Raw genomic sequence first — 25,190 nt, 5'->3', positions numbered from 1 at the left:
AAATAAAGAGGATAATGAGAGGAATGAAAGTGAGAGGTCTTCTGCTCTTCCTTATGGCTGTGATTCTGTTCTTCATCCTCTGTGTTTCATGGCAAGCTATAGGTGATCATTTCCTCTGTCTGACATCTTCCTACGGTATTATGACAGTATAGCCTCTTTCATTTTTTGCAGTGACTTGTTAACACTATTGTTAAGTCCTCTATTAATAACTATTATAGGTTAGTCTGTACATAGGTGAGGAAAATAAACATATTCAGGGGTAGCCTAGTGGTTAGAGCGTTGGACTAGAAACCAGAAGGTTGCAAGTTCAAACCCCTGAGCCGACAAGGTACAAATCTGTCGTCCTGCCCCTGAACAGGCAGTTAACCCACTGTTCCTAGGCTGTTGTTGAAAATAAGAACTTGTTCTTAACTGACTTGCCTAGTTAAAGTTTAGTTTTTTATGTGCTGTGTACACCCCCAAGGCCAAAAAGTAAAGGTCTGCCTATGCCAACCCGAAACGTAGGTCAATGACTTTGTTAGATAAGACTATCCGGTAAATAGATAGTAAATAGAAGGTCCAGTAATTATATAATTTGGTAAATATTTAACTAAACATTCTAATTTAAGTGTATTTAAGGGCCCTTGCCCAGATCCCTTTTTTCACAAACCTAATTCCACACCTAAGTGATAAGCAACTAATAAACTGTAGACGTTGGGAGTCCAGGTATAGAATGAAGGGTGTTGTAGCTTTGCTGGTGTTGCTGTGCAGCACCCTAACTGCGGCTATGGTGACAACCCCAGAAAACGAAGACAAAAACTGCCCGTCTGGCATGTGTGACATGCTGAGGAAGATTGAAGTCATGGAAAACCGGCTTGCAGCTGCTGAGCGCCTGGTTGAGACACTGAACGCTAAAGCAGGTAGATACTTTCTTCACTGTTTTATCCTTTTCTGGAAAGGGAACACCTGCCCTACAGCCAGTGAAAGTGCAGGGTGCCAAATTCAAACAACAGACATCTCATAATTCAAATTCCTCAAACATACATGTATTATACACCATTTTAAAGATACACTTGTTGTTAATCCCACCGCAGTGTCCGATTTCAAGAAAGGTTTAATGGCGAAATGTTAGGACAGCGCCTAGTTGCTTACCACTTAGTTGCTTACCACTTAGGTGTGGAATTAGGTTTGTGAAAAAAGGGATCTGTGCACTTAAATACACTTAAATTAGAATGTTTAGGAAACGTTAGAATGTTTAGGAAACGTCAGAATGTTTAGGAAACGTTAGAATGTTTAGGAAACGTTAGAATGTTTAGGAAACGTTAGAATGTTTAGGAAACGTTAGAATGTTTAGGAAACGTCAGAATGTTTAGGAAACGTTAGAATGTTTAGGAAACGTTAGAATGTTTAGGAAACGTCAGAATGTTTAGGAAACGTTAGAATGTTTAGGAAACGTTAGAATGTTTAGGAAACGTTAGAATGTTTAGGAAACGTCAGAATGTTTTCAATCTAAATCTACTAAATATATCAATATCCTAACTTCTGGGCCTGAGTAACAGGCAGTTTACTCTGGACACGCTTTTCATCCAAACTTACCAATGCTGCCCCCTATCCTAACATGGGCTTACTGAATTAATCAACTGCTGAGTCCTATAGTTGTAACACATGTCATTTTGTGTCTGACAGAAACGAAGGTGGCATTCTCAGCTGGATTTGGGGGTACTGGATACTATGGACCTTTCAATGTTGAAAAAACGCTCGTCTACGAAAAGGTCTTAACCAACCTTGGCAACGCTTACAACCCGGCAACAGGTTAAGTCATCGTGCTCATATTAAACTATTATGTCTTCTTCTTCTTCGTCATCTTCATCTTCTTCTTCTTCGTCTCCTTCATCTTCTTCTTCTTCTTCTTCTTCTTCTTCATCTTCTTCTTCTTCGTCTTCTTCATCTTCTTCTTCTTCGTCTTCTTCATCTTCTTCTTCTTCGTCGTCTTCTTCATCTTCTTCTTCTTCTTCTTCGTCTTCTTCATCTTCTTCTTCTTCGTCGTCTTCTTCATCTTCTTCTTCTTCTTCTTCTTCTTTTTAATTTAATTTATCAACATCTTCCCGCATTAAATAGTATGCTCTTTTCATCCAGGCATCTTCACAGCACCAGTGGCAGGAGTCTATCAGTTTAGCGTCTATCACCATTCAGGACCAGGTCGCCGATCAGACTCCTTGCTGTTCAAGAACAAAGAACAAATCGCATTTATTTCTGCTATGAACAAGGACGGCTCCTACAACGGATCTAATGGTATCATACTGCAGCTGGAGGAGGGAGATGTGGTATATGTTGTTTTGAAGGATAATTCATGGATCTGGGACCATATGAGCAATGTTGGTGCCATTGGATGGTGCCACTTCAACGGCATTTTGCTGTTTGCTCAATAAACCTCAGTGGAATATGTACATACTGTTGCGGAATATTTTACCCCAATCAATTCCATTAAATGGTTTTCTGCATAAATTAAATTTTGCTTCTAACATACTGAACATTTCTCATTGGCAGCTGATAGTAAACAGTTAAACAACATTTTGACGTGTCACATTTCAACAGCTTCAATGGATTTCTGCTATTCACTCAGTGTTTGTTTGTTCCTAAACGTTGCGGTGTCTCTTTCCATCAGCCTCTCGCAGCTCACACGGTAGAGATGATCCAAGTAGGACCAAGGACAAGAGAAGGTCACACTAGGGACTCAATTCAATCTGGATCTCTGACGGTGTAGCCTTACAGATAGTTGAATCTGAATGTAGTTCTGTGGTCAATCTGTAGCCTTACAGATAGTTGAATCTGAATGTAGTTCTGTGGTCAATCTGTAGCCTTACAGATAGTTCAATCTGAATGTAGTTCTGTGGTCAATCTGTAGCCTTACAGATAGTTGAATCTGAATGTAGTTCTGTGGTCAATCTGTAGCCTTACAGATAGTTCAATCTGAATGTAGTTCTGTGGTCAATCTGTAGCCTTACAGATAGTCTGATCTAAATGTAGTTCTGTGGTCAATCTGTAGCCTTACAGATAGTTCAATCTGAATGTAGTTCTGTTTCAATCTGTAGCCTTACAGATAGTTCAATCTGAATGTAGTTCTGTGGTCAATCTGTAGCCTTACAGATAGTTCAATCTGAAGCTTCACAGATAGTCTGATCTAAATGTAAGTCTGTAATCAATCTGGATCGCTGAAGCGTTACATATTGCACAATAGAAACAGTTTGCAACACAACACCAACCAAACCCCTCTCTGTCCTCTCTGTACCAGGTCTAGGAAAGGCGCCATGTTGTCTGTCTCCTCCCCTACAGTCCTCTCTCTACCAGGTCTAGGATAGGCCCCATGTTGTCTGTCTCCTCCCCTACAGTCCTCTCTCTACCAGGTCTAGGAAAGGCCCCATGTTGTCTGTCTCCTCCCCTACAGTCCTCTCTCTACCAGGTCTAGGAAAGGCCCCATGTTGTCTGTCTCCTCCCCTACAGTCCTCTCTCTACCAGGTCTAGGAAAGGCCCCATGTTGTCTGTCTCCTCCCCTACAGTCCTCTCTGTACCAGGTCTAGGAAAGGCCCCATGTTGTCTGTCTCCTCCCCTACAGTCCTCTCTGTACCAGGTCTAGGATAGGCCCCATGTTGTCTGTCTCCTCCCCTACAGTCCTCTCTCTACCAGGTCTAGGAAAGGCCCCATGTTGTCTGTCTCCTCCCCTACAGTCCTCTCTCTACCAGGTCTAGGATAGGATGTTGTCTGTCTCCTCCCCCAGTCCTCTCTGTACCAGGTCTAGGATAGGCCTCATGTTGTCTGTCTCCTCCCCTACAGTCCTCTCTCTACCAGGTCTAGGATAGGCCTCATGTTGTCTGTCTCCTCCCCTACAGTCCTCTCTCTACCAGGTCTAGGAAAGGCCCCATGTTGTCTGTCTCCTCCCCCACAGTCCTCTCTCTACCAGGCCTAGGATAGTCCCCATGTTGTCTGTCTCCTCCCCTACAGTCCTTTCTCTACCAGGTCTAGGAAAGGCCCCATGTTGTCTGTCTCCTCCCCTACAGTCCTCTCTCTACCAGGTCTAGGATAGGCCTCATGTTGTCTGTCTCCTCCCCTACAGTCCTCTCTGTACCAGGTCTAGGAAAGGCCTCATGTTGTCTGTCTCCTCCCCTACAGTCCTCTCTCTACCAGGCCTAGGATAGGCCTCATGTTGTCTGTCTCCTCCCCTACAGTCCTCTCTGTACCAGGTCTAGGATAGGCCCCATGTTGTCTGTCTCCTCCCCCACAGTCCTCTCTCTACCAGGTCTAGGAAAGGCCTCATGTTGTCTGTCTCCTCCCCTACAGTCCTCTCTCTACCAGGTCTAGGATAGGCCCCATGTTGTCTGTCTCCTCCCCTAGTCCTCTCTCTACCAGGTCTAGGAAAGGCCCCATGTTGTCTGTCTCCTCCCCCACAGTCCTCTCTGTACCAGGTCTAGGATAGGCCTTATGTTGTCTGTCTCCTCCCCCACAGTCCTCTCTCTACCAGGCCTAGGATAGGCCCCATGTTGTCTGTCTCCTCCCCCACAGTCCTCTCTCTACCAGGTCTAGGATAGGCCTCATGTTGTCTGTCTCCTCCCCCACAGTCCTCTCTCTACCAGGCCTAGGATAGGCCCCATGTTGTCTGTCTCCTCCCCCACAGTCCTCTCTGTACCAGGTCTAGGATAGGCCCCATGTTGTCTGTCTCCTCCCCCACAGTCCTCTCTGTACCAGGTCTAGGATAGGCCCCATGTTGTCTGTCTCCTCCCCTACAGTCCTCTCTCTACCAGGTCTAGGATAGGCCTCATGTTGTCTGTCTCCTCCCCTACAGTCCTCTCTCTACCAGGTCTAGGAAAGGCCTCATGTTGTCTGTCTCCTCCCCTACAGTCCTCTCTCTACCAGGTCTAGGAAAGGCCCCATGTTGTCTGTCTCCTCCCCTACAGTCCTCTCTGTACCAGGTCTAGGAAAGGCCCCATGTTGTCTGTCTCCTCCCCACAGTCCTCTCTCTACCAGGTCTAGGATAGGCCTCATGTTGTCTGTCTCCTCCCCTACAGTCCTCTCTCTACCAGGTCTAGGATAGGCCCCATGTTGTCTGTCTCCTCCCCTACAGTCCTCTCTCTACCAGGTCTAGGATAGGCCCCATGTTGTCTGTCTCCTCCCCTACAGTCCTCTCTGTACCAGGTCTAGGAAAGGCCCCATGTTGTCTGTCTCCTCCCCCACAGTCCTCTCACTACCAGGTCTAGGATAGGCCTCACGTTGTCTGTCTCCTACCCTACAGTCCCTCTCTACCAGGTCTAGGAAAGGCCCCATGTTGTCTGTCTCCTCCCCTACAGTCCTCTCTGTACCAGGTCTAGGATAGGCCTCATGTTGTCTGTCTCCTCCCCTACAGTCCTCTCTCTACCAGGTCTAGGAAAGGCCCCATGTTGTCTGTCTCCTCCCCTACAGTCCTCTCTCTACCAGGTCTAGGATAGGCCTCATGTTGTCTGTCTCCTCCCCTACAGTCCTCTCTGTACCAGGTCTAGGAAAGGCCCCATGTTGTCTGTCTCCTCCCCTACAGTCCTCTCTCTACCAGGTCTAGGATAGGCCTCATGTTGTCTGTCTCCTCCCCTACAGTCCTCTCTGTACCAGGTCTAGGATAGGCCTCATGTTGTCTGTCTCCTCCCCTACAGTCCTCTCTCTACCAGGTCTAGGATAGGCCTCATGTTGTCTGTCTCCTCCCCTACAGTCCTCTCTCTACCAGGTCTAGGATAGGCCTCATGTTGTCTGTCTCCTCCCCTACAGTCCTCTCTGTACCAGGTCTAGGATAGGCCTCATGTTGTCTGTCTCCTCCCTACAGTCCTCTCTGTACCAGGTCTAGGAAAGGCCCCATGTTGTCTGTCTCCTCCCTACAGTCTCTCTCTACCAGGTCTAGGATAGGCCCCATGTTGTCTGTCTCCTCCCCTACAGTCCTCTCTCTACCAGGTCTAGGATAGGCCCCATGTTGTCTGTCTCCTCCCCTACAGTCCTCTCTGTACCAGGTCTAGGATAGGCCTCATGTTGTCTGTCTCCTCCCCTACAGTCCTCTCTCTACCAGGTCTAGGAAAGGCCTCATGTTGTCTGTCTCCTCCCCTACAGTCCTCTCTGTACCAGGTCTAGGATAGGCCCCATGTTGTCTGTCTCCTCCCCCACAGTCCTCTCTGTACCAGGCCTAGGATAGGCCCCATGTTGTCTGTCTCCTCCCCTACAGTCCTCTCTCTACCAGGTCTAGGATAGGCCCCATGTTGTCTGCCTCCTCCCCTACAGTCCTCTCTCTACCAGGTCTAGGATAGGCCCCAAGTTGTCTGTCTCCTCCCCTACAGTCCTCTCTGTACCAGGTCTAGGATAGGCCCCATGTTGTCTGTCTCCTCCCCCACAGTCCTCTCTGTACCAGGCCTAGGATAGGCCCCATGTTGTCTGTCTCCTCCCCTACAGTCCTCTCTGTACCAGGCCTAGGATAGGCCTCATGTTGTCTGTCTCCTCCCCTACAGTCCTCTCTCTACCAGGTCTAGGATAGGCCTCATGTTGTCTGTCTCCTCCCCTACAGTCCTCTCTGTACCAGGTCTAGGATAGGCCTCATGTTGTCTGTCTCCTCCCCTACAGTCCTCTCTGTACCAGGTCTAGGATAGGCCTCATGTTGTCTGTCTCCTCCCCTACAGTCCTCTCTCTACCAGGTCTAGGATAGGCCTCATGTTGTCTGTCTCCTCCCCTACAGTCCTCTCTCTACCAGGTCTAGGATAGGCCTCATGTTGTCTGTCTCCTCCCCTACAGTCCTCTCTGTACCAGGTCTAGGATAGGCCTCATGTTGTCTGTCTCCTCCCCTACAGTCCTCTCTGTACCAGGTCTAGGATAGGCCTCATGTTGTCTGTCTCCTCCCCTATAGTCCTCTCTCTACCAGGTCTAGGATAGGCCTCATGTTGTCTGTCTCCTCCCCTACAGTCCTCTCTCTACCAGGTCTAGGATAGGCCTCATGTTGTCTGTCTCCTCCCCTACAGTCCTCTCTGTACCAGGTCTAGGATAGGCCTCATGTTGTCTGTCTCCTCCCCTACAGTCCTCTCTGTACCAGGTCTAGGAAAGGCCCCATGTTGTCTGTCTCCTCCCCTACAGTCCTCTCTCTACCAGGTCTAGGATAGGCCCCATGTTGTCTGTCTCCTCCCCTACAGTCCTCTCTCTACCAGGTCTAGGATAGGCCCCATGTTGTCTGTCTCCTCCCCTACAGTCCTCTCTGTACCAGGTCTAGGATAGGCCTCATGTTGTCTGTCTCCTCCCCTACAGTCCTCTCTCTACCAGGTCTAGGAAAGGCCTCATGTTGTCTGTCTCCTCCCCTACAGTCCTCTCTGTACCAGGTCTAGGATAGGCCCCATGTTGTCTGTCTCCTCCCCACAGTCCTCTCTGTACCAGGCCAGGATAGGCCCCATGTTGTCTGTCTCCTCCCTACAGTCCTCTCTCTACCAGGTCTAGGATAGGCCCCATGTTGTCTGCCTCCTCCCCTACAGTCCTCTCTCTACCAGGTCTAGGATAGGCCCCAAGTTGTCTGTCTCCTCCCCTACAGTCCTCTCTGTACCAGGTCTAGGATAGGCCCCATGTTGTCTGTCTCCTCCCCCACAGTCCTCTCTGTACCAGGCCTAGGATAGGCCCCATGTTGTCTGTCTCCTCCCCTACAGTCCTCTCTGTACCAGGCCTAGGATAGGCCTCATGTTGTCTGTCTCCTCCCCTACAGTCCTCTCTCTACCAGGTCTAGGATAGGCCTCATGTTGTCTGTCTCCTCCCCTACAGTCCTCTCTCTACCAGGTCTAGGAAAGGCCCCATGTTACCCATTTTAAGGCCAAAAGCAAATTCGGACCTAAGTCCTCTATTAATAACTATTATAGGTTAGTCTATGTATAGGAGAAAAAAAAACATATTCAGGGGTAGCCTAGTGGTTAGAGCGTTGTACTAGTAATTGGAAGGTTGTAAGTTCAAACCCCTGAGCTGACAAGAGCTGACAAGGTGTCGTTCTACCCCTGAACAGGCAGCTAACCCACTGTTCCTAGGCTGTCATTAAAAATAAGAATTTGTTCTTAACTGACTTGCCTAGTTAAATAAAGATAAAATAAGAACCTGACTCAATGAACTAATGAAAGAGCCATCTTTTGTTATTAAACCTGCAGATAAAGGGGTTTCCTTGGTTGTTTTAGACTATGACAAATACACAGAACGTTTCTATAGAAAACTGAGTGTTGATCCCACATCTGTATCTAATAAAACAAGGAACGAGCCCTATTAAACAACCTCTAAATCTGAATATAAATACCGTTGCTGTAAATGTGCCATACGTCCTTGTACATTTAGCACAAACCTAAAACACAACAAGGCAAATATCCAGGCAGACCAGTGGTTGCAGGAATAGGCTAGAGCCATTGTCAACATTTTTGTAGAATATTTTACTAAATCTCATGTGCAAGCATTAACATCATATGTGAAAGACTCTACAGACTTCAATAAACAAGATCTCACCAATAACGGGTTTAATTAACAGAAGACTGTAATTTGGTCACGTTAGATGTCGAGGGTCAATATACCAGCATTCCCCATACGGGGTAGCTGGTAGCCCTAGTTCACTACCCACCAATAAACTTTTTTCGAGAGCTGGCTGAATATGTTTTGACATAAAACTATTTTAGGTTTGATGATGAATATTACCTCCAAACGAATGGAACATCGATGGGCTCCACATTCCCTCCAAGCTATGCCTTTATGTGGGTCATTTTGAAAAACATTTTGTTACTAACAATGAAACCCCAAAATAAATTGTTGATTAAAATCCTGAAGTGGTTTCGATATATTGACGTCCTGGAGAGGAACGGAAGAAGAGCTGTCAGACATTATGGCACTACTCAACGACATTGACCCCAATCTCAAATTCACTATTGAATGTGACACTCAACGTGTTCAAGACCTCGATATGTGGATTGATTGAGAAATCAAATGGAACCCTGTTTACAACTCTGTGTAGAAAATAAAACGGACAGAAATACTCTATTACAGAGTGATAGCTTCCACCCTGAGCCATTAAAAAGAGGACTTCCTAGAAGCCAGTTCTTCAGACTGTGCCGTATATGCCACTCCACAGAGGACTTCCTAGAAGCCAGTTCTTCAGACTGTGCCTATTACTAGCCTGTTCAACCTCTCTTTCGTGTCATCTGAGATTCCCAAAGATTGGAAAGCAGCTGCGGTCATCCCCCTCTTCAAAGGGGGACACACTCTTGACCCAAACTGCTACAGACCTATATCTATCCTACCATGCCTTTCTAAGGTCTTCGAAAGCCAAGTCAACAAACAGATTACCGACCATTTCGAATCTCACCATACCTTCTCTGCTATGCAATCTGGTTTCAGAGCTGGTCATGGGTGCACCTCAGCCACGCTCAAGGTCCTAAACGATATCTTAACCGCCATCGATAAGAAACATTACTGTGCAGCCGTATTCATTGATCTGGCCAAGGCTTTCGACTCTGTCAACCACCACATCCTCATCGGCAGACTCGACAGCCTTGGTTTCTCAAATGATTGCCTCGCCTGGTTCACCAACTACTTCTCTGATAGAGTTCAGTGTGTCAAATCGGAGGGTCTGCTGTCCGGACCTCTGGCAGTCTCTATGGGGGTGCCACAGGGTTCAATTCTTGGACCGACTCTCTTCTCTGTATACATCAATGAGGTCGCTCTTGCTGCTGGTGAGTCTCTGATCCACCTCTACGCAGACGACACCATTCTGTATACTTCCGGCCCTTCTTTGGACACTGTGTTAACAACCCTCCAGGCAAGCTTCAATGCCATACAACTATCCTTCCGTGGCCTCCAATTGCTCTTAAATACAAGTAAAACTAAATGCATGCTCTTCAACCGATCGCTACCTGCACCTACCCGCCTGTCCAACATCACTACTCTGGACGGCTCTGACTTAGAATACGTGGACAACTACAAATACTTAGGTGTCTGGTTAGACTGTAAACTCTCCTTCCAGACCCATATCAAACATCTCCAATCCAAAGTTAAATCTAGAATTGGCTTCCTATTTCGCAACAAAGCATCCTTCACTCATGCTGCCAAACATACCCTTGTAAAATTGACCATCCTACCAATCCTCGACTTTGGCGATGTCATTTACAAAATAGCCTCCAATACCCTACTCAACAAATTGGATGCAGTCTATCACAGTGCTATCCGTTTTGTCACCAAAGCCCCATATACTACCCACCATTGCGACCTGTACGCTCTCGTTGGCTGGCCCTCGCTTCATACTCGTCGCCAAACCCACTGGCTCCATGTCATCTACAAGACCCTGCTAGGTAAAGTCCCCCTTATCTCAGCTCGCTGGTCACCATAGCATCTCCCACCTGTAGCACACGCTCCAGCAGGTATATCTCTCTAGTCACCCCCAAAACCAATTCTTTCTTTGGCCGCCTCTCCTTCCAGTTCTCTGCTGCCAATGACTGGAACGAACTACAAAAATCTCTTAAATTGGAAACACTTATCTCCCTCACTAGCTTTAAGCACCAACTGTCAGAGCATCTTACAGATTACTGCACCTGTACATAGCCCACCTATAATTTAGCCCAAACAACTACCTCTTTCCCAACTGTATTTAATTTATTTATTTATTTTGCTCCTTTGCACCCCATTATTTTTATTTCTACTTTGCACATTCTTCCATTGCAAAACTACCATTCCAGTGTTTTACTTGCTATATTGTATTTACTTTGCCACCATGGCCTTTTTTGCCTTTACCTCCCTTCTCACCTAATTTGCTCACATTGTATATAGACTTTTTTTTTTTTTTTTACTGTATTATTGACTGTATGTTTGTTTTACTCCATGTGTAACTCTGTGTCGTTGTATGTGTCGAACTGCTTTGCTTTATCTTGGCCAGGTCGCAATTGTAAATGAGAACTTGTTCTCAACTTGCTTACCTGGTTAAATAAAGGTGAAATAAATAAAATAAAATAAAATAAAAATATGCCCACTCCACAGAGGACTTCCTAGAAGCCCGTTCTTCAGACTGTGCCGTATATGCCCACTCCACAGAGGACTTCCTAGAAGCCAGTTCTTCAGACTGTTCCGTATATGCCACTCCACAGAGGACTTCCTAGAAGCCAGTTCTTCAGACTGTGCCGTATATGCCACTCCACAGAGGACTTCCTAGAAGCCAGTTCTTCAGACTGTGCCGTATATGCCACTCCACAGAGGACTTCCTAGAAGCCAGTTCTTCAGACTGTGCCGTATATGCCACTCCACAGAGGACTTCCTAGAAGCCAGTTCTTCAGACTGAGCCTTATATGCCCACTCCACAGAGGACTTCCTAGAAGCCAGTTCTTCAGACGGTGCCGTATATGCCACTCCACAGAGGACTTCCTAGAAGCCAGTTCTTCAGACGGTGCCGTATATGCCACTCCACAGAGGACTTCCTAGAAGCCAGTTCTTCAGATGGTGCCGTATATGCCCACTCCACAGAGGACTTCCTAGGAGCCAGTTCTTCAGACTGCCGTATATGCCCACTCGACAGAGGACTTCCTAGAAGCCAGTTCTTCAGACTGTGCCGTATATGCCCACTCCACAGAGGACTTCCTAGGAGCCAGTTCTTCAGACTGCCGTATATGCCCACTCCACAGAGGACTTCCTAGAAGCCAGTTCTTCAGACTGCCGTATATGCCCACTCCACAGAGGACTTCCTAGAAGCCAGTTCTTCAGACTGCCGTATATGCCCACTCCACAGAGGACTTCCTAGAAGCCAGTTCTTCAGACTGTGCCGTATATGCCCACTCGACAGAGGACTTCCTAGGAGCCAGTTCTTCAGACTGCCGTATATGCCCACTCCACAGAGGACTTCCTAGGAGCCAGTTCTTCAGACTGCCGTATATGCCCACTCCACAGAGGACTTCCTAGGAGCCAGTTCTTCAGACTGCCGTATATGCCCACTCCACAGAGGACTATCTGGAAACAGCAGCGGAGATGCGCAGTAGGTTTCTAAGAAGAGGCTATTAGCCACAACATGTGGATGAAGCTCTTCATTTGGCATTGGGGAAAAACACGAGATGCTGCAAAATCAGACCCGCTAAAGCTGAAGAACAATTCGTAATGTCCACAACCTTTGAACTCACGCGAAGTGGGAGATGCTGTCAAGACACACCGGCATATTTCAGCATCGGACCCAGCTTTGCCGGCTGGATTTAAGAACCCACCACTTATTATGTACAGGAGAGGTCGCAATATATGCGACAAATTGGTCCATGACAGCTGCCAGCTGCCAGCCACGAAATAAAATGAGCCAGGCTCTTTTCATTTTCTTCCAGATGGTAGCTATAAATTTGTAAGTCGCTCTGGATAAGAGCGTCTGCTAAATGACTTAAATGTAAATGTAAATGTACTAAACGCAGAGGATGCGTACAGTGCAACAATATGTTGACATGTGAATATTTCTGCCACCCACATACAAGAAAACGGTTCCAAATAAATGACATTATTACGTTATTATTATATATTATATAATTTTATATTATATAATATATAATTATTATTATATTATATATTATATATTATATATATTATTATTAACACCCATGTTATTTACATGATTAAAATGTAAATTTTAACTTTAATGTATTTTTTTAAATGTATAATTTAACTTCTTGCGTCAGATCCGGTATCCGGTATCCGGTATCCGGTATCCGGTATCCGGTACGCCCATAGGTTCAACAGGTTAATTCTCTCAGATCCGGTATCCGGTACCCCCATAGGTTCAACAGGTTAATTCTCTCAGATCCGGTATCCGGTACCCCCATAGGTTCAACAGGTTAATTCTCTCAGATCCGGTATCCGGTACCCCCATAGGTTCAACAGGTTAATTCTCTCAGATCCGGTATCCGGTACCCCCATAGGTTCAACAGGTTAATTTCTCAGATCCGGTATCCGGTACCCCATAGGTTCAACAGGTTAATTCTCTCAGATCCGGTATCCGGTACCCCCATAGGTTCAACAGGTTAATTCTCTCAGATCCGGTATCCGGTACCCCATAGGTTCAACAGGTTAATTCTCTCAGATCCGGTATCCGGTACCCCCATAGGTTCAACAGGTTAATTCTCTCAGATCCGGTATCCGGTACCCCCATAGGTTCAACAGGTTAATTCTCTCAGATCCGGTATCCGGTACCCCCATAGGTTCAACAGGTTAATTCTCTCAGATCCGGTATCCGGTACCCCCATAGGTTCAACAGGTTAATTCTCTCAGATCCGGTATCCGGTACCCCCATAGGTTCAACAGGTTAATTCTCTCAGATCCGGTATCCGGTACCCCCATAGGTTCAACAGGTTAATTCTCTCAGATCCGTATCCGGTACCCCATAGGTTCAACAGGTTAATTCTCTCAGATCCGGTATCCGGTACCCCCATAGGTTCAACAGGTTAATTCTCTCAGATGTATCCGGTACCCCATAGGTTCAACAGGTTAATTCTCTCAGATCCGGTATCCGGTACCCCCATAGGTTCAACAGGTTAATTCTCTCAGATCCGGTATCCGGTACCCCCATAGGTTCAACAGGTTAATTCTCTCAGATCCGGTATCCGGTACGCCCATAGGTTCAACAGGTTAATTCTCTCAGATCCGGTATCCGGTATCCGGTACCCCCATAGGTTCAACAGGTTAATTCTCTCAGATCCGGTATCCGGTACCCCCATAGGTTCAACAGGTTAATTCTCTCAGATCCGGTATCCGGTACCCCCATAGGTTCAACAGGTTAATTCTCTCAGATCCGGTATCCGGTACCCCCATAGGTTCAACAGGTTAATTCTCTCAGATCCGGTATCCGGTACCCCCATAGGTTCAACAGGTTAATTCTCTCAGATCCGGTATCCGGTACCCCATAGGTTCAACAGGTTAATTTCTCTCAGATCCGGTATCCGGTACCCCCATAGGTTCAACAGGTTAATTCTCTCAGATCCGGTATCCGGTACCCCCATAGGTTCAACAGGTTAATTCTCTCAGATCCGGTATCCGGTACCCCCATAGGTTCAACAGGTTAATTCTCTCAGATCCGGTATCCGGTACCCCCATAGGTTCAACAGGTTAATTCTCTCAGATCCGGTATCCGGTACCCCCATAGGTTCAACAGGTTAATTCTCTCAGATCCGGTATCCGGTACCCCATAGGTTCAACAGGTTAATTCTCTCAGATCCGGTATCCGGTACCCCATAGGTTCAACAGGTTAATTCTCTCAGATCCGGTATCCGGTACCCCATAGGTTCAACAGGTTAATTCTCTCAGATCCGGTATCCGGTACCCCCATAGGTTCAACAGGTTAATTCTCTCAGATCCGGTATCCGGTACCCCCATAGGTTCAACAGGTTAATTCTCTCAGATCCGGTATGTACCCCATAGGTTCAACAGGTTAATTCTCTCAGATCCGGTATCCCCCCATAGGTTCAACAGGTTAATTCTCAGATCCAGATCCATAGGTTCAACAGGTTATCCAGGTACCCCATAGGTTCAACAGGTTAATTCTCTCAGATCCGGTATCCGGTACCCCCATAGGTTCAACAGGTTAATTCTCTCAGATCCGGTATCCGGTACCCCATAGGTTCAACAGGTTAATTCTCTCAGATCCGGTATCCGGTACCCCCATAGGTTCAACAGGTTAATTCTCTCAGATCCGGTATCCGGTACCCCCATAGGTTCAACAGGTTAATTCTCTCAGATCCGGTATCCGGTACCCCCATAGGTTCAACAGGTTAATTCTCTCAGATCCGGTATCCGGTACCCCCATAGGTTCAACAGGTTAATTCTCTCAAACAGTGAATTAGTGAACAGAAAAGTTTAATCAAGAAAAACTAACTGATTATCCATTTGTAGGACATTTTAATGACAAAAAAAACAGGACATTTCTACCTTTTAGATTTTGTGGCATAGAGAAAGTGTAAGGAACGATGCTGGAGAAGAGAAGCAAGTACGGGGAGATGAACATTTCATGTAGAACAGACAAACGAACAGGACAGGAACAGCATCAGAACCAGGTAACAAAATGACAAACAACAACTAATCCTGAAGCAGGAAACATAGCTTGGGAAACAGACAGATATAGGGGATATATATAGGGGAGGAAATAAACACAAGTCCAGGTGAGTGCATTGAATCGCTGACATGCGTAACGAGGGGAACAGGTGTGTGTATTGATGGTGGCAGGAGTGCATAATGCTGGGGAGACTGGATCCTTCGAGCGCCAGGGAGGGAGACCAGGCGTGACAGAAAGTCAAGATATCAGACAGGGAGGTGATATAAATAAAACTCTGAGCAAAAGATGTCTGGGATTTTCACCCTCCAGACATTATTGCCTAAAGGTCTTACTAATGATGAAATGCCCATGCATGTTAAGTTATAAATATGAACATGAACTAATGCCACCACTACTCTGACATTTTTGTCTTGCACTGTTACCCAATGATTTATGAAAACTCACTTGATAGGTCTATTTCCTCATTGTAGTTTTATAGATGTGTTTAATAAGTTTGACGTACACACTAGAATACTTATGAAATGCACATTGTACCGGTACCCCCCTGTATATAGCCCCGCTATTGTGTTTTATGGCTGCTCTTTAATTATGTTATTTTTTTATCTCATATTTGTTTTCTTGGTATTTTTCTTAAAACTGCTTTGTTGGTTAAGGGCTTGTAAGTAAGCATTTCACTGTAAGGTAATACCTGTTGTATTCGGCGCATGTGACAAATACGATTTGATTTGTTATGTTGGCAACACTTATTTCTCCTTGACTGCAACCCCATTCTCGAGTGTTCTGGTGAATTTTGTTTCTAAGCCTCTTTCTCCTCCCAAACAGTAGAGTCATCTTTCTGTCGTCTGAATCCCTGGGCCTAGGATAGCACAAACACACAAAGCTATGTGAAGTAAAGCAGCACCAAACAAACCCCTAGTTCTCTGTTGTCCCTCCATTGACCAGATGCACTAGTGTAGCTCAAACAGGTAACACTATGCAGCACCAAACCTGTTATCCCAGGCGGTGTAGCTCAAACAGGTAACACTATGCAGCACCAAACCTGTTATCCCAGGCGGTGTAGCTCAAACAGGCAGCACTGTGCAGCACCAAACCTGTTATCCCAGGCGGTGTAGCTCAAACAGGCAGCACTGTGCAGCACCAAACCTGTTATCCCAGGCGGTGTAGCTCAAACAGGCAGCACTGTGCAGCACCAAACCTGTTATCCCAGGCGGTGTAACCATAACACACAGCGTCCTATAAAACTGTCTAACAGCAGCTCCAACCAACCTCCTCGTTCTCTGCTAAATGATAAATATGTTCTCTCTTCTCTCGCTGTTGACCTTGTCAGAAAACCAAACCCTGTTTAGAGGGCTCAGGGTTTATAGATCCACTGAAACCAAATCGTGTTTAGAGTGGACTAGCCTTTATAGATCCACTGAAACCAAATCCTGTTTAGAGGGCTCAAGGTTTACAGATCCACTGAAACCATATCCCGTTTATAGTGGACAGGTCTTTATAGATCCACTGCAGAAATAGCCACACAGGTGAAAGGAGAGAGGGACAAAGGGGAAGGAAAGGAGGAGAGGAAGAGAGCAATACCTATACTACCCTATTCCTCCTCCTCCTCTCCAAAACAAAGTAGTGATAGCGGCCTGTGTAAGTGGTGAGGAAGAGGAGAGGGCCTGTGTTAGTGGTGATGAAGAGGAGAGGGCCTGTGTTAGTGGTGAGGAAGAGGAGAGGGCCTGTGTTAGTGGTGAGGAAGAGGAGAGGGCCTGTGTTAGTGGTGAGGAAGAGGAGAGGGCCTGTGTTAGTGGTGAGGAAGAGGAGAGGGCCTGTGTTAGTGGTGAGGAAGAGGAGAGGGCCTGTGTTAGTGGTGAGGAAGAGGAGAGGGCCTGTGTTAGTGGTGAGGAAGAGGAGAGGGCCTGTGTTAGTGGTGAGGAAGAGGAGAGGGCCTGTGTTAGTGGTGAGGAAGAGGAGAGGGCCTGTGTTAGTGGTGAGGAAGAGGAGAGGGCCTGTGTTAGTGGTGAGGAAGAGGAGAGTTTTACGTCAGGTGGGTTTCATAACCTAATAATAATAATAATAATAATCTTTATAGCAATTCAATATTTATGAGATTGGAGACAGGAATTAGTTCAATCATTTTACTTAGAACTTGATCATCTCAACACACACAAAATGTCTAACACCAATACATCACTGGGATTCTCTGCCTCTGACCCTGCCTCTCCCATGCCGTCGCTAGGAGGGGTGCATCATGTCGTGGCATGCTTTTTGTTTGTTTGTTGCTATCCTTGACTTGAGTGGGTTGAGTCTGACGTGATCTCCTTGTTCAGTTTTGCACCCCCTCGGGCGGTGGGGTAGATCTTCGTGGGCTATACTCGGCCTAAAGTGTCCCACGACCCCCCCGTCTCAGTCTCCAGTATCTTTGCTGCAATAGTCTGTGCCGGGGGGCTAGTCTCTGTGTCTCTCTGTGTCTCTCTGTGTCTCTCTGTGTGTGTCTCTCTCTCTCTCTCTCTTGCTCTCTTGCTCTCCTGGTCAGTCCCTGGATGGGAGACCAGATGGTGTTGGAAGTGGTGTTGAAGGGCCAGTAGGAGGCACTCTTTCCTCTGGTCTAAAAAAAAATATCCCAATGCCCCATGACACTGCCCTGTGTAGGGTGCCGTCTTTCGGATGGGATGTTAAACGGGTGTCCTGACTCTCTGAGGTCATTAAAGATCCCATGGCACTTATCGTAAGAGTAGGGGTATTAACCCTGGTGTCCCGACTAAATTCCCAATCTGGCCCTCAAACCATCATGGTCACCTAATCATCCCCAGCTTCCAATTGGCTCATTCATCCCCCTCCTCTCCCCTGTAACTATTCCCCAGGTCATTGCTGTAAATGAGAATGTGTTCTCAGTCAACATCACTGGTTAAATAAAATTCCAAATGGTAGATGACAGTACCTGAGGAGTTGTGTGTTATGATGAAGGTCAGCAGCTCCTTTGACATTTTATCCATGTGTCTCTGCAAGTAGGCAGAGGTTGATTTTGCTCAACTTTTGATCCCCCTCCCCTGTTGTAGTGAATACTCCTCAGTGGACGACACGGGGTTAACTTTAAAGTCTCCACATATCCTGATTCCACCATCCCCCTTAAGGACTGGTACGATGGGTGTAGCCCATTCACTCACTGCTGACCGGCTCCAGGACACTGTTCTTAACTAGACTCACCAAGTCAGCCTGGACTTTTGGTCTGATAGCATAAGGTGCTTTTAGAAAACTTTGGTTTGCCCTCTGGCTTAATGCTAAGCTTCGCTGAAATGTCTTTCATGATACCGAGCTCTCCATTAAAATGCTTCTCCATGTTTATTTAAGATGGCAGGTAGGCTTGTGTCTCCATGTGTCATTATACCTACTAATGTCCAGTCCAGTGTGATTTTCTCAGTTTGTCCATTTAACTGAACTCTGACCTCAGTGATGCCTCTCACGGCAACAGATTCACCTGTCTAAGTCTTTAACACGATGGGAGTTGGTTGAAGTGGAAGGTGTTTCATTGTCTTTTTGTAGAATGTCTGAGACAGTCTTTTGTATAAGCACAGGTGACCCTCTAGCAAGGTCAGAGAGATAATAGCCGTGCGGTAGCACAGAAACAGTCTGTATTCAGTGTGACTTCATCGTCTGATGAGTCACTCACGTCTGTGCTCTCCTGCTCAACAGTGTGAGCATGTTCTCTTTCTTGTTTCTGCAAAAATGTCCCACCAAGTCCTTCCACCAGGATGTAGAAGCCTGATGTCTCACCATGTCCTTCCACCAGGATGTAGAAGCCTGATGTCCCACCATGTCCTTCCACCAGGATGTAGAAGCCTGATGTCCCACCATGTCCTTCCACCAGGATGTAGAAGCCTGATGTCTCACCATGTCCTTCCACCAGGATGTAGAAGCCTGATGTCCCACCATGTCCTTCCACCAGGATGTAGAAGCCTGATGTCTCACCACGTCCTTCCACCAGGATGTAGAAGCCTGATGTCTCACCATGTCCTTCCACCAGCATGTAGAAGCCTGATGTCCCACCATGTAGAAGCCTGATGTCCCACCACGTCCTTCCACCAAGATGTAGAATCCTGATGTCCCACCATGTCCTTCCACCAGCATGTAGAAGCCTGATGTCCCACCATGTCCTTCCACCAGCATGTAGAAGCCTGATGTCCCACCATGTCCTTCCACCAGCATGTAGAAGCCTGATGTCTCACCATGTCCTTCCACCAGCATGTAGAAGCCTGATGTCCCACCATGTCCTTCCACCAGCATGTAGAAGCCTGATGTCCCACCACGTCCTTCCACCAGCATGTAGAAGCCTGATGTCTCACCATGTCCTTCCACCATCATGTAGAAGCCTGATGTCTCACCATGTCCTTCCACCAGGGTGTAGAAGCCTGATGTCTCACCATGTCCTTCCACCAGGATGTAGAAGCCTGATGTCCCACCATGTCCTTCCACCAGCATGTAGAAGCCTGACGTCCCACCATGTCCTTCCACCAGCATGTAGAAGCCTGACGTCCCACCATGTCCCTCTACCAGGATGTAGAAGCCTGATGTCTCACCATGTCCTTCCACCATCATGTAGAAGCCTGATGTCCCACCATGTCCTTCTACCAGGATGTATAAGCATGATGTCCCACCATGTCCTTCCACCAGGATGTATAAGCCTGATGTCCCACCATGTCTTTCTACCAGCATGTAGAAGCCTGATGTCCCACCACATCCTTCTACCAGCATGTAGAAGCCTGATGTCCCACCATGTCCTTCCACCATCATGTAGAAGCCTGATGTCCCACCACGTCCTTCTACCAGGATGTAGAAGCCTGATGTCCCACCACATCCTTCCACCAGCATGTAGAAGCCTGATGTCTCACAATGTCATTCCACCAGGATGTAGAAGCCTGATGTTCCGGAGGCACTTGACTTGATTTCCCAGTCTCTGATTGTCAGTTGCAACTCTGTGCACTTTTCCCGATGAACTCCACATGCTGAGCCTCTCTAGCAGATAGTTCCATGGACAAGCTGACGTCAGTGGCCTTTACAGTGGCCTTTGCCAAGGTCAGATTGCTTTCATTCAATCGTCTCTTTTTGTGACGCTTCACTCTGTAGCCCACATAGTAGTTTGTCTCTAATGGTGTCATTTAGAACAGTATTAAACTCACAATGCTCAGATAGTTCCCTTACTGATTCTCCTTCTTCCTGACTTCTTCTGTTGAACCTAAACCTTTCAGCAATAACTAGGGGGTTTCGGTGAAAAGTGTCCTTTTCAGTATTTCAACAATATCCCCATACGTCTTATTACCTGGCCTGTCTGGCTGTAACAGGAAGCGTAGTAAATTACATGTATTTGGGCCCAATTACACAAATAAATGTAAGCACTATTTTCTGCTCATCAATGTCATTTGGCAAGAACAAAATATTCCAACCGTTCTGTGTATGAGCTCTTTTTTCTCAGTCACGTGATTTTCATTCACTTTACTCACTGTCGTTTCATCCTTAAGCTCATTTCCTAATTCCAAAGTTGTTCTTCGCGGTTGAATAAAAGTCATTTTTTCCTTTACACACTCTTTACTCCTCCCTTTTTAATCACGTCGTTTTCCCGCTCTGGCGACTGTCTCAAATCCTTTTCTGCCCGCCATGACGATGCTAACGCTCTCTCTTAGCTAGCTCCATTACTTGCCTCTGCTAGCAATACACTGTGCTAACATAAAACTTATTAACATTATTAACATAAACTTAAACTGTACAACAGAAAATAACAGTTTTAAACTTGTAACAACTTCTTCCTTGGACAGAAGAGTTCCTGTAGGTTCACACTCGTCGCAAATCCTTTGTTTTGTCTGGTATAACAAATTCAATAATGATGAGACTGGGACGGGGGACGGGGGGGACAGGAAATAGTTCAGACATTTACTTAGAACGTGATCATCACAACTCCCATGAAAAAAACATCATTCTCCCCTCCCTCCCCATCTCGTCTCCTCCTCATCCTTGCTCCTTCCTACCGCAGGCCAGTGAGGACTATGCTGGTGTATATTTATAGGGGGAACAAGGAGAGACTTGTTCCTCATCCTTGCTCCCCCTATAGGGTAGCGAGGGCTAAAATAGTGACCTGAGTTCCTCCCTCCATCCATCCGTCCTTCCACTCTCCTCTTCCCGACAGCAGCCTGTGTGTATTTATAGGGAACCTGCGCCACCCTGCCTGGGCAGGCCAATAGATAGGTCAGCAGGAACAGATCTTGACATGACCTGTCCACACCAGACACCAGGCAGGAAGCAGGAAATACTGTACCAACCGCCCAGGCAGTACACTACCTCAGAGACACAGAGACAATATCAAGGAGGACCAGAGACAACACTAAACCTCAGAGACACAGAGACAATATCAAGGAGAACCAGAGACAACACTAAACCTCAGAGACATAGAGACAATACCAAGGAGGACCAAAGACAACACTAAACCTCAGAGACATAGAGACAATATCAAGGAGGAGGCCCATCCAGGACAATTTCATGGATCAGGGGGATGGTGAAGACCAAGTGAAGTTTAGAAGACTGTTATTGGTAGCCCTTTGGTAGCACATTACTAAACAACAGAGCTCTCCTTTTCCCTTTACACATTACTAAACAACAGGGCTCTCCTTTTCTCTTTACAGATTACTAAACAACAGGGCTCTCCTTTTCTCTTTACACATTACTAAACAACAGGGCTCTCCTTTTCTCTTTACACATTACTAAACAACAGGGCTCTCCTTTCCTCTTTACACATTACCAAACAACAGGGCTCTCCTTTTCTCTTTACACATTACTAAACAACAGGGCTCTCCTTTTCTCTTTACACATTACTAAACAACAGGGCTCTCCTTTTCGCTCCAACCCCAGGGGGCTCTCAACCCCTTTTTCCTGGTGAGCTGCCCTTTTCGACTTCAACCCCAGGGGGCTCTCAAACCCTTTTTCCTGGTGAGCTGCCCTTTTCGACTTCAACCCCAGGGGGCTCTCAAACCCTTTTTCCTGGTGAGCTGCCCTTTTCGACTTCAACCCCAGGGGGCTCTCAAACCCTTTTTCCTGGGGAGTTGCTCTTTTCGACTTCAACCCCAGGGGGCTCTCAAACCCTTTTTCCTGGTGAGCTGCCCTTTTCGACTTCAACCCCAGGGGGCTCTCAAACCCTTTTTCCTGGTGAGCTGCCCTTTTCGACTTCAACCCCAGGGGGCTCTCAAACCCTTTTTCCTGGTGAGCTGCCCTTTTCGACTTTTCCTGGTGAGCTGCCCTTTTTTCGACTTCAACCCCCAGGGGGCTCTCAAACCCTTTTTCCTGGTGAGCTGCCCTTTTCGACTTCAACCCCAGGGGGCTCTCAAACCCTTTTTCCTGGTGAGCTGCCCTTTTCGACTTCAACCCCAGGGGCTCTCAAACCCTTTTTCCTGGTGAGCTGTGAGCTGCTGCCCTTTTCGACTTCAACCCCAGGGGCTCTCAAACCCTTTTTCCTGGTGAGCTGCCCTTTTCGACTTCAACCCCAGGGGCTCTCAAACCCTTTTTCCTGGTGAGCTGCCCTTTTTTCGACTTCAACCCCAGGGGGCTCTCAAACCCTTTTTCCTGGTGAGCTGCCCTTTTCGACTTCAACCCCAGGGGGCTCTCAAACCCTCAAACCCTTTTTCCTGGTGAGCTGCCCTTTTCGACTTCAACCCCAGGGGGCTCTCAAACCCTTTTTCCTGGTGAGCTGCCCTTTTCGACTTCAACCCCAGGGGGCTCTCAAAACCTTTTTCCTGGTGAGCTGCCCTTTTCGACTTCAACCCCTGGGGCTCTCAAACCCTTTTTCCTGGTGAGCTGCCCTTTTCGACTTCAACCCCAGGGGGCTCTCAAACCCTTTTTCCTGGTGAGCTGCCCTTTTCGACTTCAACCCCAGGGGGCTCTCAAACCCTTTTTCCTGGTGAGCTGCCCTTTTCGACTTCAACCCCAGGGGGCTCTCAAACCCTTTTTCCTGGTGAGCTGCCCTTTTCGACTTCAACCCCAGGGGCTCTCAAACCCTTTTTCCTGGTGAGCTGCCCTTTTCGACTTCAACCCCAGGGGCTCTCAAACCCTTTTTCCTGGTGAGCTGCCCTTTTCGACTTCAACCCCAGGGGGCTTCAACCCCAGGGGGCTCTCAAACCCTTTTTCCTGGTGAGCTGCCCTTTTCGACTTCAACCCCAGGGGCTCTCAAACCCTTTTTCCTGGTGAGCTGCCCTTTTCGACTTCAACCCCAGGGGCTCTCAAAACCTTTTTCCTGGTGAGCTGCCCTTTTCGACTTCAACCCCAGGGGCTCTCAAACCCTTTTTCCTGGTGAGCTGCCCTTTTCGACTTCAACCCCAGGGGGGCTCTCAAACCCTTTTTCCTGGTGAGCTGCCCTTTTCGACTTCAACCCCAGGGGCTCTCAAACCCTTTTTCCTGGTGAGCTGCCCTTTTCGAGGGGGGCTCTCAACCCCAGGGGGCTCTCAAACCCTTTTTCCTGGTGAGCTGCCCTTTTCGACTTCAACCCCAGGGGGCTCTCAAACCCTTTTTCCTGGTGAGCTGCCCTTTTCGACTTCAACCCCAGGGGCTCTCAAACCCTTTTTCCTGGTGAGCTGCCCTTTTCGACTTCAACCCCAGGGGGCTCTCAAACCCTTTTTCCTGGTGAGCTGCCCTTTTCGACTTCAACCCCAGGGGGCTCTCAAACCCTTTTTCCTGGTGAGCTGCCCTTTTCGACTTCAACCCCAGGGGGCTCTCAAACCCTTTTTCCTGGTGAGCTGCCCTTTTCGACTTCAACCCCAGGGGCTCTCAAACCCTTTTTCCTGGTGAGCTGCCCTTTTCGACTTCAACCCCAGGGGGCTCTCAAACCCTTTTTCCTGGTGAGCTGCTCTCAAACCCTTTTCTGGTGACTTCAACCCCAGGGGGCTCTCAAACCCTTTTTCCTGGTGAGCTGCCCTTTTCGACTTCAACCCAGGGGGCTCTCAAACCCTTTTTCCTGGTGAGCTGCCCTTTTCGACTTCAACCCCAGGGGGCTCTCAAACCCTTTTTCCTGGTGAGCTGCCCTTTTCGACTTCAACCCCAGGGGCTCTCAAACCCCTTTTCCTGGTGAGCTGCCCTTTTCGACTTCAACCCCAGGGGCTCTCAAACCCTTTTTCCTGGTGAGCTGCCCTTTTCGACTTCAACCCCAGGGGGCTCTCAAACCCTTTTTCCTGGTGAGCTGCCCTTTTCGACTTCAACCCCAGGGGGCTCTCAAACCCTTTTTCCTGGTGAGCTGCCCTTTTCGACTTCAACCCCAGGGGCTCTCAAACCCTTTTTCCTGGTGAGCTGCCCTTTTTTCGACTTCAACCCCAGGGGCTCTCAAACCCTTTTTCCTGGTGAGCTGCCCTTTTCGACTTCAACCCCAGGGGCTCTCAAACCCTTTTTCCTGGTGAGCTGCCCTTTTCGACTTCAACCCCAGGGGGCTCTCAAACCCTTTTTCCTGGTGAGCTGCCCTTTTCGACTTCAACCCCAGCTGGGGGCTCTCAAACCCTTTTTCCTGGTGAGCTGCCCTTTTCGACTTCAACCCCAGGGGGCTCTCAAACCCTTTTTCCTGGTGAGCTGCCCTTTTCGACTTCAACCCCAGGGGGCTCTCAAACCCTTTTTCCTGGTGAGCTGCCCTTTTCGACTTCAACCCCAGGGGGCTCTCAAACCCTTTTTCCTGGTGAGCTGCCCTTTTCGACTTCAACTCTCCCAGGGGCTCTCAAACCCTTTTTCCTGGTGAGCTGCCCTTTTCGACTTCAACCCCCAGGGGGCTCTCAAACCCTTTTTCCTGGTGAGCTGCCCTTTTCGACTTCAACCCCAGGGGGCTCTCAAACCCTTTTTCCTGGTGAGCTGCCCTTTTCGACTTCAACCCCAGGGGCTCTCAAACCCTTTTTCCTGGTGAGCTGCCCTTTTCGACTTCAACCCCAGGGGGCTCTCAAACCCTTTTTCCTGGTGAGCTGCCCTTTTCGACTTCAACCCCAGGGGGCTCTCAAACCCTTTTTCCTGGTGAGCTGCCCTTTTCGACTTCAACCCCAGGGGGCTCTCAAACCCTTTTTCCTGGTGAGCTGCCCTTTTCGACTTCAACCCCAGGGGCTCTCAAACCCTTTTTCCTGGTGAGCTGCCCTTTTCGACTTCAACCCCAGGGGACTCTCAA

General features: G+C 47.6%; 1 protein-coding gene across 1 annotated transcript; it reads left to right on the top strand.

Moving 5' to 3' along the window:
• The first annotated feature begins 642 nt into the window (after positions 1 to 642).
• LOC115122065 (complement C1q-like protein 2) lies at positions 643 to 2,505 on the top strand. The gene is made up of 3 exons (XM_029651234.2): positions 643 to 899; positions 1,666 to 1,791; positions 2,116 to 2,505. Exons 1-3 carry the CDS (start codon positions 713 to 715, stop codon positions 2,406 to 2,408), a joined length of 606 nt encoding a protein of 201 aa, XP_029507094.1. The 5' UTR covers positions 643 to 712; the 3' UTR covers positions 2,409 to 2,505.
• The last annotated feature ends 22,685 nt before the right edge of the window (positions 2,506 to 25,190 follow it).

This window comes from Oncorhynchus nerka, linkage group LG15 (assembly GCF_034236695.1).
Source record: "Oncorhynchus nerka isolate Pitt River linkage group LG15, Oner_Uvic_2.0, whole genome shotgun sequence".
Classification (NCBI taxonomy): domain Eukaryota; kingdom Metazoa; phylum Chordata; class Actinopteri; order Salmoniformes; family Salmonidae; genus Oncorhynchus; species Oncorhynchus nerka.
The sequence above is the reverse complement of the archived record's forward strand: the minus strand, read 5'-3'. Positions and strand labels throughout refer to the sequence as shown.